Source organism: Mustela lutreola, chromosome 4 (genome assembly GCF_030435805.1).
Source record: "Mustela lutreola isolate mMusLut2 chromosome 4, mMusLut2.pri, whole genome shotgun sequence".
In the NCBI taxonomy this organism is placed as follows: domain Eukaryota; kingdom Metazoa; phylum Chordata; class Mammalia; order Carnivora; family Mustelidae; genus Mustela; species Mustela lutreola.
In genome coordinates this window covers 66,726,157-66,743,168 of record NC_081293.1, presented here as the reverse complement: position 1 = coordinate 66,743,168, position 17,012 = coordinate 66,726,157, and the positions used below count along the sequence as shown (strand labels likewise).

The following is a 17,012-nucleotide window of genomic DNA, read 5'->3' as shown; positions in this document are numbered from 1 at the left end:
CAAATTAGAGAGTGAAAATCATAATTGGTAGTGTTAACTTCCAGGAAACCTATTTGTGGAAGTGTGTGATTGAAATGCTCACATGTGTTTGCTCAGTTTCTGTTCTCAGTTCATGCTGTTGGAGATTTGGTATTTGTACAGAAAGTAAAATTAAATGGTATTGGCATTATGTATTAGGGTTTATGTATTAGGGTTTTTTGCATTTTTTGTTATGTTTTTTTGTTGCTGTAACAAATTATAAGCATAATGGTATACAACATAAATTTATTTGTGTAGTTCCAGTGTTGCAAAGTCTGAAATGGATTTCACTGGCATATATCAATGTGTTGGCGGGTCATCCTCCCTTCAGAGGCTCCAGGGGAGAACCCATTTCCTTGCCTTTCCCAGCTTCTAGAGGCTACCTCTCTTCTTAAGCTTGTGGCCCCCTTTGTCCATCTTCAAAGCCAGCAGCGTAGCATCTCTAATATCTTTCTCCATTGACCTCTCCTTTATTTGTTATGTGTCCTGCTCTCCTTCTGCTTCTATTGTCACATCACCTTCTTGGATTCTGACCTTCCCACTTCCCTCTTACAAGGACCTTGTGATGACATTGCGCCCACCTGGGTAATTCAGGATTGTCTCCCAAGCTCAACAGCTTTAATTTAATCACACTGCAAAATTCCTTTTGCCACATAAAGTAAGATATTCATACTTTCCAGGAATTAGGGCCTGAACATCTTTGAGAGGCTGTTGTTTAAGCCTGCCCTTAGCATAGAGTTAAAAATTTTTTTTTCTTTTTAGCTCTTCATTTCTTTTCTTTTCTCTTCTTTTTTAAAGATTTTATTTATTTATTTGAGAGAGAGAATGAGTGAGAGAGAGCATGAGGGGAGGGAGAAGCAGACTCCCTACTGAGCCGGGAGCTGACATGGGGCTTGATCCCAGGACCCTGAGATCATGACCTGTTGACAAAAATACATATTTTTACAAGATTATAGAAGGTGTCTTATATTTAACTATGAAATTAAAGCTGGCTAAAAAATTTAATATTAATACTTGCTATTTCTTTGAGGGAATTTCTTTGAGTTTTGAGTCTTCTACCTAACAGAATGACCTGCCACATTTCTTGGGTCATCATTAATTTTTTCAAATTGAGGTATAATTGACACTCAAGAGTCTTTAATAATTTTAGTAAGTGTCCTGGACACACATACACACATGTATATGTATATGCATGTACACACAGTGCTCCTCATCAGTATTGACCAGCAGGTGTTTGGGGTACCATGGCTTCTAGATTTCATTGTCTAGGAGTTCTTGCTCCAGCTCATTTCCTTGTCTTATCCAAGGGGTGCTTCTCCGGTTAACCACTGTTCCACCCTGCACCTGAGTTTGAAACCTGTATGGTGTTTGCTTTCCTTTTTTTCTTTTTAAGAGAGAGCATGAGTTGGGGATGGGTGTCCGGGAGGAGGAGGGGAAAGTAGGAGTGAGAGAGAGGATCTTAAGCAGGTTCCACACCCAGCGCAGAGCCCAACACAGAGCTTGATCTCATGACTCTAATATTATGACTTGAGCCAAAATTAAGAGTCAGGTGCTTAATCAACTGAGTCCCCCAATGCAGTCCGAGGCTTTTGCAAGTAAGAAGCTATTGGTTCTTTGTCTCCTCTCTTCTTTTAGTCAAATTGCTTACTCCTCTCCACATATTAAAAAGAAGGTTCACAGACTTATAAGACTTTTGAATGTAGAGACCTGGTTTTCTCCTATATTTATAGTCTGCCATTTAGAAATAAGAACAATTATTCAAAGGTAATGACTTTTAAATTAATCTCACATGAAGTTTTATTGTTGTGTGTGACCTTCTCTATTACCATTTCATCCTCATGATGTTTTGTCTCTTTCTTATAAATGTGAATTAAGGAGTGAATTAAAGTATGATGGCAGCTGAAACCCAAGTTGATTATATAGTCATTGAAAGTGTAGAACAAATAGCTAAGAGTATAAGGCCTTGTGGGATGAACCACCCATTGAAAAGGCAACCTCATGCCTGGGATTGGTTGCAGATAGGAAGTGCTTAGAGCACTATAGTTTATTATATTGGTAGTTGCATTTGCTCATGTCATTCCTTAATTAAGGATGCGATTACTTTCATCTGTGTGTGAAAAGAGACCTGGGTCTTTCAGACAAAAAAAAAAAATTTGTGAAATTATCTGAAGTTGTATATTTGATTGAATTAGTATGTTTGTTTTTGTTTTTGTTTGTGACTTTGCACCAGATGAGGCCTGTTCAGGGAGGCACTGAGCTTTGGGAGAGCAAGAATGGCATCTCACTTATTGCTCTGTTATTCTCATAGTTGATACTTGAGAGGCTTTTGAATACAAAGGCCAGAAAAAAAAGAAACTATTTTAAATGTATACGTTTTTATTTACAGCTGCTGCTGAAGGAAAAGGCAAAAGTGGGGAAGACTTTTTTCAGAAGGTAAGTTGCTTTGTACTCCTGCCTCTTAGTGATAATTCAGGAGAAGTCAGTGTGTCTCAATGGTTACACTCAAGGCCCATGAAAGCTCCCCTTCCGTATGAAGGCAAATAGGTTTTGATGAGACAGCTGGAGATGCTCAGGGCAAAGAAAGGATGAGATGTTGTTTGGGAAGTAACCGTTCTAACTTCTTGGTCCTCCTGAGCAACTCTAATGAGGCAAAGAGGCAGTGAAGGCTGCCAGGTATGCTGTGCTGGTTGTCTTTCACGGCTACCTCTGTTGCTTCTTTCCCCATATACATACTTGACCTGGCACGTGGAGAGGAATCCTTCACAGCTTTCCTCATTTCCGGTAAGCACGACCATGGGTGGGGTAATAATAATCAGTGAAAGATGAACCTTTAGACATGCTTGCTCACTATTGGTGATGGTGTCCAGTGTGTCCTGACTGTCCTCTGGGAGTTCTGAACTTCACTGAAGCCAGTCTTGCTAGTCATATTTAGCAAAGGGAACTGGGAGTGGACCTGATTGAAAAATGGAGGTGAGAACTATGATTAGCAATTGATTATTCCTAGTCAGCTCTATTTTAAAGTAAGAGTTTTGTATAGGGAAGATGCCTATCCTTTCAAAGAGATTGACTCAAGTTCATGTTCTTTTTTCATTTATTTGGATTTCTTATATTTGTGTCTTTGTTGTTGGGATCCAGAAAGCATGTGTATAACAACAAATACACAGATATTCTGGAGTGAAATAAAGCAGCAACTATAGATGAGGTTAAATAATGCTGTAGAAGGTCATAAGCCTTTGGAAATCACCTGTGTGTAACCAGATATAGCCTTTACAGCCTCTTTATTTTTTGTTCTGTGTAATCTACATTTTTTTCTCTTTTGTTAGCTTCAACATTTTCTTCATTCTTTGCCAAGAATATGGAAGCAAATATTTTCAGCCAATATTGCCATTTCTTCATTCTGAAAGTATTTACCACCTGCTGTATTCCACACGCTAGAGAGACTAAAATGAGCAAGGCATAGTCCTTGCCCTGAAGAAATTAGTCTGCTGTTTGGCAGTAAAGTTGTAGAGATAGCAGGAGAGTCTGGTGCTAGAGAGGGTTAAGCACTTGACTGGGGCTCTAGGAGATAAGAAAGAACTTCTTGAGTACTTAGGAGTAGTAGTTAATTGAAGAGTAGGCTTGGGTGGGCTGGGAGGGCACTCTGGGCAAAGAAACAATGTAAGAAAGCTAAACAGGGTTGGAAGAATTCCTGTGACATTTGGCTTGCACACATGACATCCGTGGGGTTCATAGTTCATGGTGAGATATAATATCTTATGAAATATCTTATATGTATTGGGGGGCTTTCCTAAAGGGACTTAAATTTAAAAAATTTTAGAATGCTATGCTGGCCAAATAGAATGTGTCTGACCAGAGTTTTCTATCCTCTCTTTAGGCTCCTGTTGAAGTTTCTGTACTTACCTGAAACCCCTTACTTGGCATTATCTGATAATGGTTAATATCTGACTTATCATTACCTGGGCATTTCAGAAGCCTCTTCCTGTACCTCAGGAAAGCTTGCCATGAGGGAGGAAAGGAGAAGACAAATAACAGAAATCACAGATCTGCTTTGGGTTGGCTGTGAAGGGACAGATAGATGTGATCTGTGGAAGGATTTTATTCATTGTTTTTTAGCTTGTGGACAGATGGAAAAAGCAGATTGTTCAGCTTTGTTTGACTGAGACATTTGAAAAACTGAATCAAAACATGGTGTATGTGGTCATAAAGGACCTTCATTCTTAGAAGATTTGCTAATATTTATCACCCTTTGTGGAGCCATATATACATTCCAGCCGTTTAAATAGAAACACATGTTTGAATCCAGGAACATGTGTGCGTCCAGCAAACCATACATTGGAATCATAGATTCCATTCCTGGTCACAGGTTAATGAAGTCCCTAAATAACTAAATGGGAATAGTTTTCATTTCTTTATTTTCTTCTTTAGTTCAGTAGAATGTCTTCCTGATAAATGTCCATGCAGATTTTGGATAGTCACCCTGGAAAAGAAACCTGTGACTTAATAAAAGGCAAACATTCCAAATTCTAAAAGAGTAATTTTCAGTGTTTTGACCAGACAGGAGTAGACATTATGGTTCATCTACAGTAGAATGAAGTAATGGAGAAGTATTGAATTGTTCTCCAGGAGCTGACTTCTAGTTTCACACATATTCCAGTTTCAGATAATGACATTTGGGAAGTATTTATGAATAAGAAATGAGAAAATAATTTTCTTTTCTCAGAGTTAGGCAGATATGAAGGCTGTATATGGTCATTATTAGAATATGTTCTGGTTTTGATTCTTGGTGTGTATCTCAAACCAAAATTAAAATCTCTCTTGAGTTGACTTTAAAATTTGATCACCCTTATTGTTTTATAACATCTAAGCTTTGTACTGGCTTTCCCTAGAGAGGAGATTGGAGAAGGAGTGTGAGGCTTTTATATGTTAATTTTTGTATGATTAAAATGTATATAAAATCATATGCTTTACTAAATTTAATTATTCTCACAAAAATTTTTCAAATTAAAAGAAAAAATCTTCAAGAATAAGAAATCTTTAAGAATTTGATTTGGTAGATTTGCAGAAGAGTTTGAATTGTAACTTAAAACTACTAAGGTCATCAAATACATTGTTTCAGATTCGGAGCAGTGATTGTTCAGTTTACACTGGAACTTCTCCTATAGAGTCACATTTATTGTTTCAGAGATTTACCTGGTTTCTACATACTGTTTTATCACATGTATTTGCAAAGTTTTATTTCCCCTGGTACTCTATTAGAGCAAAAGACTAACCTGTTATAGCAGAGAAACTCAATGATTTGGTGGGTTAAAGAACAGTTATTTGTTTTCCTTTTTTGTAACATTATAAGGAGAATATTCCCCGTTGGTGGGTGGCTCTGTCCTATGCTATCAGTTAAAGACCCCGATTCCATCTAAGAAGTAGCTCTGCTACTCCTTAAGGAATGGACCTCCTCTTTGTGGTTGGTTTGGGTGAGCACCATGTGTAAATGGGAGCTGGTAAGAAAGAAGAAGAGTATCCCCAGTCTTAGGCCTAGACCTGGAGGCATATGTCATGTCTTATATCCAGCTGGAGAAAACTTAGTTACGTAGGCTTACCAAACTGTCATCATGGGGAGGGAGGAGGAGGAGCATATGGAGGAGGATTGATTTTTGCAAGCACTGTCTACCAAAAGGCAGATAGTTCTGAAAAATGGGTGTAGTCGAGCGTAAGGTCTTCCTGTGGTATGCTTGGGAACCTTTTGTGTTAGTTTTAGGGCTGCTGAAACAGTGTATCGCAGACTGGGTGGCCACAGAAATTGACTGTCTCACAGTTCTGGAAGTCGGAGTCCAAGAACAAGATGTCAACAGGGGTGGTTCCTCACAGCTGACCATGAAGGAGAACCTGTGCCACTCCTGTCTCTAAGCTTTTGGTGGTTTGCTTAGCATCTTTGGTGTTCCTTGGCTTGTAGAAGTGTCCTCCCCATCACTGTCTTTGTCTTCACAGGCATTCTCCTTGTGTGTGTGTGTGTGTCTCTCTCTCTCTCTCCAAATTTTCTCTTTTTGTAAGGACACTGGTTATATTGGATTAGGGCTTACCCCAGTGATCTCATCTTACTGATTACATCTGCCGTGACCCTGTTTCCAAATAAGGTCATAATCTGAGGTACTGGGAATTAGGATTTCAACATAGGCATTTTTGTGGGACACTATTCAACCTATAAACATTTCTTAATGGAGGAAATCATTCTTTAGGAAAATTCAGTATAATTAGAAAATTTTCCTCAAACTGTAAATGTTATTTATCATACTTTAATCTACACATTTTAACCGCCTAGGCGTTTATATTAAATTTATTCTTTTTACTTATAACAAGTCATTTCTAAATTGTCTAGAACAAATATATAATTAATGCAGAAGAAAAAAATGTAATCTGTCATCCCATCTTTGAAAAAGAACTATTTATATACTCTTAGCCTTTTTTGTTTGTGTTTATTAAAAATGCATATAAAGTGCTTTTTAAATATTCTCTGATTGGCTGGTAGAATTATAAATCAGACTGTTTACATTGGGTATATTCCAAATGTTTTTCTGTATGAATGCTTTGCAAGATCTCCAGTAATTGTACTTTTTATTCTTTGGCTGTAACTATACTTACAAAAAGGAGGGAAGGGATACAACTTTATCATTTCTCTCTAGCTCGCTGTCCACCTCTCATGTCAACTTTAACTGAAACACATGGAAATGATCTGCCAGGATTTTTACAGTTCTTTGGGCAGTTGTTCATGGCTTACTCACTGTCTGTCCTGTTTCCTTTTAATCAGTTCTTTTTTTTCTTGTGAGATGACTATGGCCCCATTGGAGGGAAAATGTGTTACAATATATTAGATGGGGATGAGTATAGCAATTGTGCTATGAATGTGACTCATCAAAGCACAGTGCTTTATTTAGGAATCCTGAATCTCAATGGCTGAAGAAGACAAAATCAGGTCAGCATCAGAACTGATGAAAGCTAGGTTTTCCATTGCATCGGGTTATATACATTATTTCTTCCCAAAGTACACATCACACATTTTTAATGCAGGGATGGTTTATAAAAAAAATGTCAGTTTGGAAACTGTATTGTATTGGAAACTGCGCTGCATTTTTAGTACCCTCAAACTCATCCTTTTAAGGCAAACAGATTACTTTCGTCATTTTAAGACTGAAAAGTAGCAAATGTTACCAACTGAGGAAAATTGTGGAAGGAGTATTTGTTTCCCTATGCACCACAAAATGAGTGTTTTAGTTAATCTTAGGGACTTCTTTAATCTTTTTATTGGAGCAGGGGCCAAAGCAGAAATTATAGAATTGCTTCTGCTTTTTCCATGGGTCATTTTTTTGTATGTGTTGAATAGATATTCCTCTGGTAATAGAAATAAATTTTGGTTTAATTATTTAAAAATGAATTCAATTAACTATAGCCTAGGATATACTTTCTCTAGCACTAAGACTTTATGCTTAAACATTTTAAATTCTGTGTAAGTAAAATTAAGATATTTTAAAGTTTTAATCTTGGTGTTTGTTTTAATAGGTAATGTATTCACATGGTTCGCAATTCAAACATTACAAAAAGGTGTATATACAGTGAAGAGTATTTGGTGTCACAGTTCTGAAGATGTGTGGAGAAGGTTATGCAGCATTAAAGTGTTGATTCTAATTTTAAGCAAAAGTGATCAGGAATGGATGTCACCAGTAAAAGGTAGTTAAGTCTTGAAGCTACCATTCAGAGATGTTGAGTTCTTATTCCTGATTATAACACTATGGCCCTGAGAGTAAGTTTCAGTGAGAGAATTTGTTGTCACAGTTCTCCCTGGCTAAACAGGGATGACTGACCATTTATAAGATTTAGAAAAATAGAACAACCTTTCCAAAATAGGTTGTCTGATCTTTTTAAAATCTGTTAAAGGTAGGAATCTATCCTATGTTTTGTTTTGTTTTTTAAAGATTTTATGCATTTACTTGAGAGAGAATATGAGAGAAAGAGAGAGAGACTGTGTGCACACAGGAGCATGGGGAAGTGGCAGAGGGAGAAGCAGAGTCCCCACTGAGCAGGGAGCCCTATTCCGGATTCCATTCCAGGACCCTGGGATTATGACCTGAGCCAAATGCAGGTGATTAACCAGCTGAGCTACTCAGGGGTCCTGATCCTGTGTTTTTAAAAAACATTTATTTATTTATTTGAGAGAGAGAGAGTGGGGGGAGGGACAGAGGGAAAAGGAGAGAATCCTCAAGCTGACTCCCTGCTGAGTGCAGAGCCAGAGGTGGGGCTCTATCCCAGGATACCGAGGTCCTGACCGGAGCTGAAATCAGGAGTCCAGGCCTCAACCAACTGAGCCACCCAGGCACCCCTTGATACCATTTTTATGCCTTTGTAATTTGCTCTCTATTATCTAGCAGATAAGGGTGAGAAAAGATTAAGAAAAAAACTAAATAACTTGTTCATCATCCATTCTCTGGTCTTCTAAGTTGTCTAGGTGTTTTATCTGACATGAGTAGTCTGGATATTGGGCCTATGTTTGTAGCATGCTCTGTAATCATGTCGAGTTCTATTGTCTTGTCTATTTTGGCTTTATTTCTGGCAGCCATTTCACACAACTGTTTTATGAAAACCCATTTTGTCTTTTAGTCCTCTCTCTGTAACCAGGAGGTAGGGGATATCATTAAGATTCCTATAAAACATAGCTTGATGGTAGTCAGTATACCCTAATTACTACTATGATTTTTTTCAGTGAATAATCTCAAGTCAGTATCTGGTGAAGCTTAGTTTTGTCCAGTTAGAATATTCTCTCTTCTTGAAACCAAACTCAAGGCACTGGTTCATGTGGAAAATCAAAAACTGAATTCATGAAAATAGATTTTTTAAGAAGGGTTACTAGGCAGGACTCTGGATTAAATAGTGACATGCAGTGTACCTGGCTGGGATAGAATGGCAATCGAAAGGTCCAGTTAAGTGATTTATTGGTCTTAGTTTAAAATGGGTTTTATATTATTTTGTAAAATGCTCTCCCTGAATGGATTTAAGTCCTTAATCCCTGTAGTTGTCAATATTTTTCTTAATTTAAAAATGTTGAGATACAGACTTCTTTATTTATGGCTGATATCAAGATTTCAGGGCAATTTTAACATGGCACAGGTAAACAAATATTATACTAATAACTGATAATATGCAAATATAAACATATTTGGGGGATTAGAAGCAATTTGTCAAGATAGTGGCATTAATTGGGGCGCCTGGGTGGCTCAGTGGGTTAAAGCCTCTGCCTTCGGCTCAGGTCATGATCCCAGGGTCCTGGGATCGAGCCCCACATCGGGCTCTCTGCTCAGCAGGGAGCCTGCTTCCTCCCTCTCTCTCTCTGCCTGCCTCTCTGCCTACTTGTGATTTCTGTCTGTCAAAAAAATAAATAAAATCTTAAAAAAAAAAAAAAAGATAGTGGCATTAACGGTTTCTGAGGTGGGATTAAGTTTGATTAGTTCTAATCAGAGGAGCTTTGCAATTGCTTTGATATATATGTGTGTATATTTAATTATGTCCTTTGATTGTTATATGATTCAAATTGTTTTTATATCTAAGAAAGATAAATTCAGTCATGTATGTACATACATAGCACACCATCAGAGAGGTGTCTAGAGATCATTGTAAAAGGATGTTCATGTGGTAATATATATAATAATTAAAATTAAAATTGATTAAAAATAAGCTACATGTTTAATATAATGCTTGAAATATGCTATATCCAAACTTTGTATTATTAGGTAGACATTCATGCTTTTTTGGTAAGTAATTAATGAATTAAGAAAATGAGTATCATATAAATATAAAAATCAGGACAGACAGTATATAAATAGCTTGTCTCAAATTTTCTTACATATATTTATGCTTTGAAAAATGATTGGGGCAGAAGTTATGCCAAATGATAGCAGCGATTGTCTTGGCTGTGGGATTATAGTTCATTTTTATTCTTTCTCTGTACTTTCCTTATAGTGGGCTTCTAATACTTTTAAAACCAAGACTAACAGCAACTACCATGTCATGGAGAAATGCAGATCATCGTGGCTAATAGTTTGAGGTTGTTCACAGATGCATAAATTGTTGTCAATTTATAGCATATACAAAATTTTGTTGAAAGGAGTCTGAGAGGTCATCTGGTTCTACTTCCCATCAAACCCTGAAGTTCCTTCTGTATCATAGCAGTTGTAAACAGAGTAGATCCCAGTATACAAGGCAGATCATTTTTTAGTCGGTGCTAATTTTTTAGAAAGTCCCTCCCCCTTTGCCCTTGCTTTGCCATTTGGAAGTCTAAAAATTTTTGAAGATGGTTTGTACAATATCTTTATGTCTTCTTTTCTTTAGGCTAAAGATATTTAGTTTCTGATTTATCATATGACATAATTTTCAGATCTCTTACCATTCTGTTCACTCTCAGGGTCAGGGTCCCATGTGGCAACAATATCTGGGTATAATATTTTGTCTGTACAGTGATAGTGAGGCCTGAAAATCTTTGATATTGATGTGATTCAGAAGTAGGTAAAGATTACCTAACCTGTGCATTGGTACAGATGTGAAAAATTGACATTACTTTCCATTCTTCACCCAGCTGAGTAAGGCTGGCCCCAATTCATTGCTAGGTACATAACATAAAAAGAGGATACTTGATTTCAGACTGACAGGTCAGGGCCCACTTGGATACAGCTCACACATTCTGTCTCTTACTCTAAGCTCTTGACCTGACATTTGGCTTGGAGACAATGTCACCTTTATGGTGACCCGCATATGAAAGTGTAGAAAGCATCTCCCTGGAAGATTTCACCTGGCTCTGTGACTCAGTGGTCCAAACTCCTGTGTGATTTTCTTTCTTCATTATGAACTCTATAAGGTTACCTAGGGTAAAAGACTCAGCTGAAGGGTTACAGTCCATAAAACAATGGGTCTGTGTAGTGCCATTTAGTGTGATTTAAGTGAATGCTCTGACAGTTAGTAAAGAGCTTAAGCTTTATTGACTTAAAATGGGTTCACAGAAGAATTAGTACCTTTTAAAGTTGGTTATGGTGATGGTGTTTTTTTCTTCTGGACAGCGCTCTGAATAGACTTGGATTGAGTTTTTTCAAGGTCAGACAGCTAGTTAGTGGCAGCCAACTTGAAGAGTGCTTTCCTGACTTTGACTATTCTTTTTTACTATTGTTAATAAAACACAAGTGATTTTCTTTAACTCAGCAATTATCATGCCCTCTTGGGTGGGCCAATCTTCTATAGTTGAGAGAAGTTCTGTCTAAAGCTACAAGTTATGCTCAGTAGGGCTCTGAAGTAGGGTTGTTACAGTGCATGAGATGGACAACTACAAGGCTGAAGCCAAATTAATACGGTAAAATAAATGATATGGATTTTGTCATCCTTTATAGCTTGTTTAAGCATGTTTCAGAATCATATTGAGGGTCGGTCATTTTGAAGTTTGTACCTCCGATATTTTATTTTATTCTATCTAGAAGACTTGAAATAATGGTTTGTTACAATCTCATGAATCAGTTCTTTATTGAATTTTGGGACCCTTTCTTTTTTTTTAAAGAGCAACCTTCTTCTTGATGTGTTTAATATTTTGCATTTTATTTTTTAGACAAGGTGGATTATTTTGGAATTTATTCTCAACTCTTGCTTATGTCTCTGAATAGTACTTTTAAATATATATACTTCATTTACATGTCTACCTTTCCCCATATCCTGTTGTGAAGAAGGAGAGGAGCAAGCCATGTTCTACACTGCCTTGCCCTATTTCCCAGCTCATCCAGGCACAGCAGATGGGCCTAGATGTGGGTGCCGGATCCAGAGAGGAACTTTCTATAGGCGCGGGCCATGACCAGAGCGATAGGCTCTGAAGACTCACAGAACGAGATTCACCTCTAACAAACTGGGGGACTAAGACCCAGAGTGCTGGTGGGAATGAAATGGGAAAGGTCATGATGTAGGATGGGTGAGGGAGAAACCGAGGGGTGGAGTTGGCCATGGAAAAGCCGGAATGATGAAGGAGAAGGGGCTGTAAGTAAGCAGACACAGCCCATCCACAGAAGACAACATGGAGCAAAGCCCAGAGGGATGACCGGATATGCCGGAAGTGAGAGATGCCCCTACAGAGAGTTGGCACAGTTTGTGTTGCTTCTCAAAGTTTGATCTACAGGGGTCCTTGGAATCTTCTCCACTTTTCTTGATGGAGTTGAGAAGTCATGAGGCCTTGTAATCAAGATGTAGACTAAAACACATAAAAGGCATCCGATTACTTGAATAATTATATAATTGTCCTCTCTTCAAAAGGCTTGTGCATTATGTGTAGTTTAACTCCTCAACAAATGACTCAAATTAAATCTTATCTTTAAAGGAGCAGTGCTCTTTAGATGAGGCATAAGGACATTTTCTTAAAACCTGTCACTAAAATTACAGCAGCAGGGGGGTGCCTGGGTGGCTCAGTGGGTTAAGCCTCTGCCTTCGGCTCAGGTCATGATCTCAGGGTCCTGGGATCGAGTCCCGCGTCGGGCTCTCTGCTGGGCAGGGAGCCTGCTTCCTCCTCTCTCTCTCTCTCTGCCTGCCTCTCTGCCTACTTGTGAACTCTGTCTGTCAAATAAATAAATAAAATCTTAAAATAAATAAATAAATAAATAAATAAATAAATAAAATTACAGCAGCAATACCACAGTGTGTTTAAAACATGAAAAAAACACTGTACTAGTATATGATGAATACTTTTTCTATATATATGTACTGTATGTGAATAGTTTTTTTATTCAGGGTGTGTTTCTTTTTGTTAATCAGTTGCCAGCATTATTCAAGGAATAATAAGGTCATTGCTATTAATATCTTAGGTGGAAAAAGCTTGTGCTGTTCTTATTTTCCGAAAAGATTTTGTTGTGGGATTTCCTTCTTCTTTTTGGCCATTGACATTAATGTTGTTTCAGTCACTATTATAGATTTTGTGGGAAGTTTGTAGTCAACCAACATGCAGAGGGATTAATACAGCATGAAATATTTTCTGCTTTTCTTAATTGTGGTTAAGGAGGACTCTTTGTTGCTCTATGACTCTTTATGTAACATGATCCTTGAATTAAATTGTTAAATATTCTGAATGTTATTCTCTTATTTTGTATGTTTAGCAGTTGTGGCTTGTCCCAAATGAGTTTTTTTTTTGCAGTTTTTTATTTCTTTGGGTATAAATTCCTTCTTGAAAGAATTGCCTTTTGACACTTCAAGTAGTGAAAATATAGATTTCATTACCTTTCTTTTTTCTTTCCTTTAGTGAAATCAAAATGCTAGGAGAAGTGTGTAAGTATGTGTTTCCTTCCTTAGCATTTACTACTCTTAGTGTTCACCATAGATTATCAGTCAGTCATTCCAATTTTCTGCTTCTTAATGGTTAAAGTGATGATAGGTGGGGAATGAAGGAATTTAGCCAGAGATGAAACCAACTATTGGCAAATATATAGAAGCTTCTGTACTTTTTTTTTTTTTAGTTCACCATCAATTTCTTCTTTGAAAGAATAAAACCACCCAGCTTCAATTCCCATGTGCCTGTTTACTTTGGAGTTACCAGGAAACCTTAATCCTCTGTGAATGAGAAAACGTTTAACTTAGTTTGAAGTTCTTTTCTTAAATAGAACTTCTTGTTAATTTTTCTATGGGATCTTTGAAGACAATTGTTGTAAGTCAATAGTAGTTGCTGTTTGAGAAGCTCTGTGGCATGTTCCCTAGGTTTGGAGAGCCTGTTTTATTTATTTATTTATATATATATATATTTTTTTTACCCCTTTTCAGCCAGTACCTTGAGAGGGAGATATTAACAAAATTGAGGAAATAGTATATATCATTATTTAACTGGAACATGGATAGATGTTTCTTCTCATTTGAGTGCCATTCCACCTTAGTATCTCTCTCATACATTAAAAATATGATGAGCTACCTCAATCTGTGAATCTAAAAACTCTCCCATTTCTCCTGGATCCATGGGACTGCTAAAGAAGAAATAATTTCTACCTTCAAAGAGTTTCCAAGCAAAGGGGGAAAACGCTTATAGAATGGGCTAGAGTGAATGATTATGTATTGGCTTTACAATAGGATACCCCTCATGAGATACTTACTGACCTCACTGGGAGCTAGACATTGTCGAGGTACAGGACTGGAGAGGGACAAGGTGGATCTATGGACCCTGTCCTCAAGAAGGTCACACTTGAGAGGAAAAAGTGTTGAGTAGAGATATGAGGGGTATATGAACTGAGTATGATTACTGTGTTGGGTAAGATTAGATAAAACTGCAAGAGAGTTTCTGGCAGAGAGCAGGGCTTAGATTAGGTTAAGATGTCTTCCAGATCTGTGATTTCTTGACTTTCAGTGTCTTAATGGAGGCAAAATGGGAAGGCATTCCGGGCAGAAAGAATGAACTAAGTGCTTTTGCAGAGGTAAAACAAGGGAGAGGGGAGACTGTTTCTCTATCATCTGGTTCAGAAAACAAATGAGTTGAAAGTGATAGATATTATATCATTTCATCAAAATTAATTATGCACAGATCCAAGTGAAAAGTTGAGAGAATGAGTCGAAGGGTTTGAAATCCAGATTAAATTTAGGAGATCCTGTTGTCTGTATTAATTGTCTCCTGAAAGATGATGAAATTTAAAAAGGTAATCACATTTTGGATATAATTAGTTTTGCAGCTTTTGACTTGTGAGTGCTGGGTTTAGGGATGTGTTATTACTTTCTTCTTCCCACTACTTTCCTAGATGATAAATGCATTCTCCGATGCTTTGAAACACAGAATTTTCAACTACTGTGATGCCTTCATTGCGTTTTGGGTGATAAATTTTCCAAGTTTGGAATGATGGCTGTGAAATAAATAGCATCATTTAAGTAAATCTTGAACCTTCTGTGGTATGCGTTTTTCAAAAAATATAATTTTCAGGAAGACAATTCAAAGTTTTGGCTTTGCAGCTTGCTTCTGGCTGTGTTTTATGGGAATCAAACTAAAACTTCTGAGGCCAATGGCTCAAATTTGACAAATAATAGAAAATTTGGTTCTATTTGTCTAAATTAAAGAAATCTTTAATCTTTAAATTAAATTAAAGAAATCTTTGGCTATCAATTTAGCATACTGTATAATATTAGCATGAAACCCCAGTATAATGATGAACAAGTATAGAGCAGAGAAAGCCAAGAATATTTGAGATCTAATATTGTATGCAGAATAAATATAGCCAATTCTCAGTTTTTCAGGGACAGATTTTCTAGCTGAATTAACTGGAGTTCACATTCCCATTCTCATTTCCCAAACTGTACCATTAACCATTTTGTGTTGGTATACTCTTAATCTCTTAATCGTCCTTGGTGTGTGTTTGTCCAAGGACCTTTTGAAAACTATTGATGCCCAAACTTAGAGATTCTGATTTAACTGCTCTGGAGGTAAAAGCTAGGGCATTAGATTTTTTTTTTTTTTTTTTATAAAGCTGCCTGTGACTTCAATATGTAGTCCTGGTTGGGAACCACTGATGTGAGAATGGGAAAGTGCTAACAGAAATTGTAAGTTCATGTTGATCTCTAATGCTGATAAAATGAAATGAATTGCATGTATTTTGTATGTGTGTGTATCTAATACTAATGGATTTCATTTTCTGTTGAGTTTCATTCTCTTTTGACAAACTATTCATGGTGTTAGTTTTAAGGTGGGGTCTAATGTGAAACACTAGTTCTGCATTATGTTAATAAATATCACATTTTTGAAAATTCCATGATTAGGTAAGTTTGAGGAATACTGCCATATCCACTTAAAAAAGATCCTTTCCCTCAAAATTATCTACAGATTTTAATGTGTTATTTTTATTTTGTGGATTTGTTAGGGAAATATGTAATGTGCAGCACTTCAAAATATCATTTGATGAAAAAAAACTTCTTGGTGAAAATCTAGTCTACAGAATTCAATGATAAATGAATCATTTGGAAATTCCTTTAAACCCACACATGCATGCACACACACACACACACACATACACACACACACACTAAGATTTGTGCTGGGGCTAAATGTGATGGAAAGGAGGCTTTTTAAAAAACATTTTTCCTCAGTGAGCCTTGTAATAGAGATGAGAGTATAAACATTTGAGCCTATGATTCTTTCTAAAACACAGCCATTTTATATCTGTGCTCTGTATTTCTTTAACATTTCTCCACTGTCTCCAAGATAAAGCCAAATTTCCATCTTTGGCTTTGAACATTAATTACATTCAGTTCCTTCTTGCTTATTTAACTTTGTCTCCCATTGCTCCTCTAGCCATTCCCGTTGGCATCATCCAGTGGCATCCCCAAGCCATGATCATTCTTGACTGTAATGACTGCAGATAAAAATATCTACCCATCTAGAAAGTCATTTTCCTATCTCAATTTCCTACCTTTCCAGTTATATAGCTAAAACCCCACCGTCTTGCGGCATGTTCTGGACTGTCCTATCCTACACATGAGAGTATTTATTTGTTTATGTGTTGCATTTACATATCTCTATCACTTTGGATTTTGTTAAAAAGTTAACTTCCTTACCTTGTTGTTCTGTTCTTTTGAGTTAATATACTAATAGTTGAAGTAATTCTGAACTCTCGAGAGACTCCAGTATTTTTGGGCCTAACACATTGCTCTGTGTGCATGGTTGGGACTAAGTAACTTCTTAGCATCATGATATTCTAGGACTGAAAGGGACCATAGAGATTTCCTAGGTTAGCATACAAATGAGGGAAGACCTAGAGAATTTAAGCGATTTGTCCAGGTCCTATAACTATCTAATAGTTGAAGTGGGGAAGAAAACTCAACTCACCATTTTTCTTTTCTTTTTTAAATTACACTGACAATTCACATCTTTTAAACATCTCTGTGCTCTTTTAGGGAAAATAAAAATCTCTTGTCTTTGTTGTTAGTGGGAAAACACAGTAAGTTAAATATGGTACCTAACAGATCAAAGCCATAAG

At 36.9% G+C, this 17,012-nt stretch overlaps 1 protein-coding gene across 3 annotated transcripts in view; it reads left to right on the top strand.

Moving 5' to 3' along the window:
- The window catches only part of BICC1 (BicC family RNA binding protein 1), a 271,995-nt gene that overhangs the window by 90,433 nt on the left and 164,550 nt on the right, over positions 1-17,012 (top strand). For all 3 annotated transcript variants that reach the window (XM_059170215.1, XM_059170214.1, XM_059170216.1), the window contains exon 2: positions 2,405-2,451. In XM_059170215.1, coding sequence (XP_059026198.1) covers positions 2,405-2,451 — 47 coding nt within the window. The remainder of the gene's footprint in view (positions 1-2,404; positions 2,452-17,012) is intronic.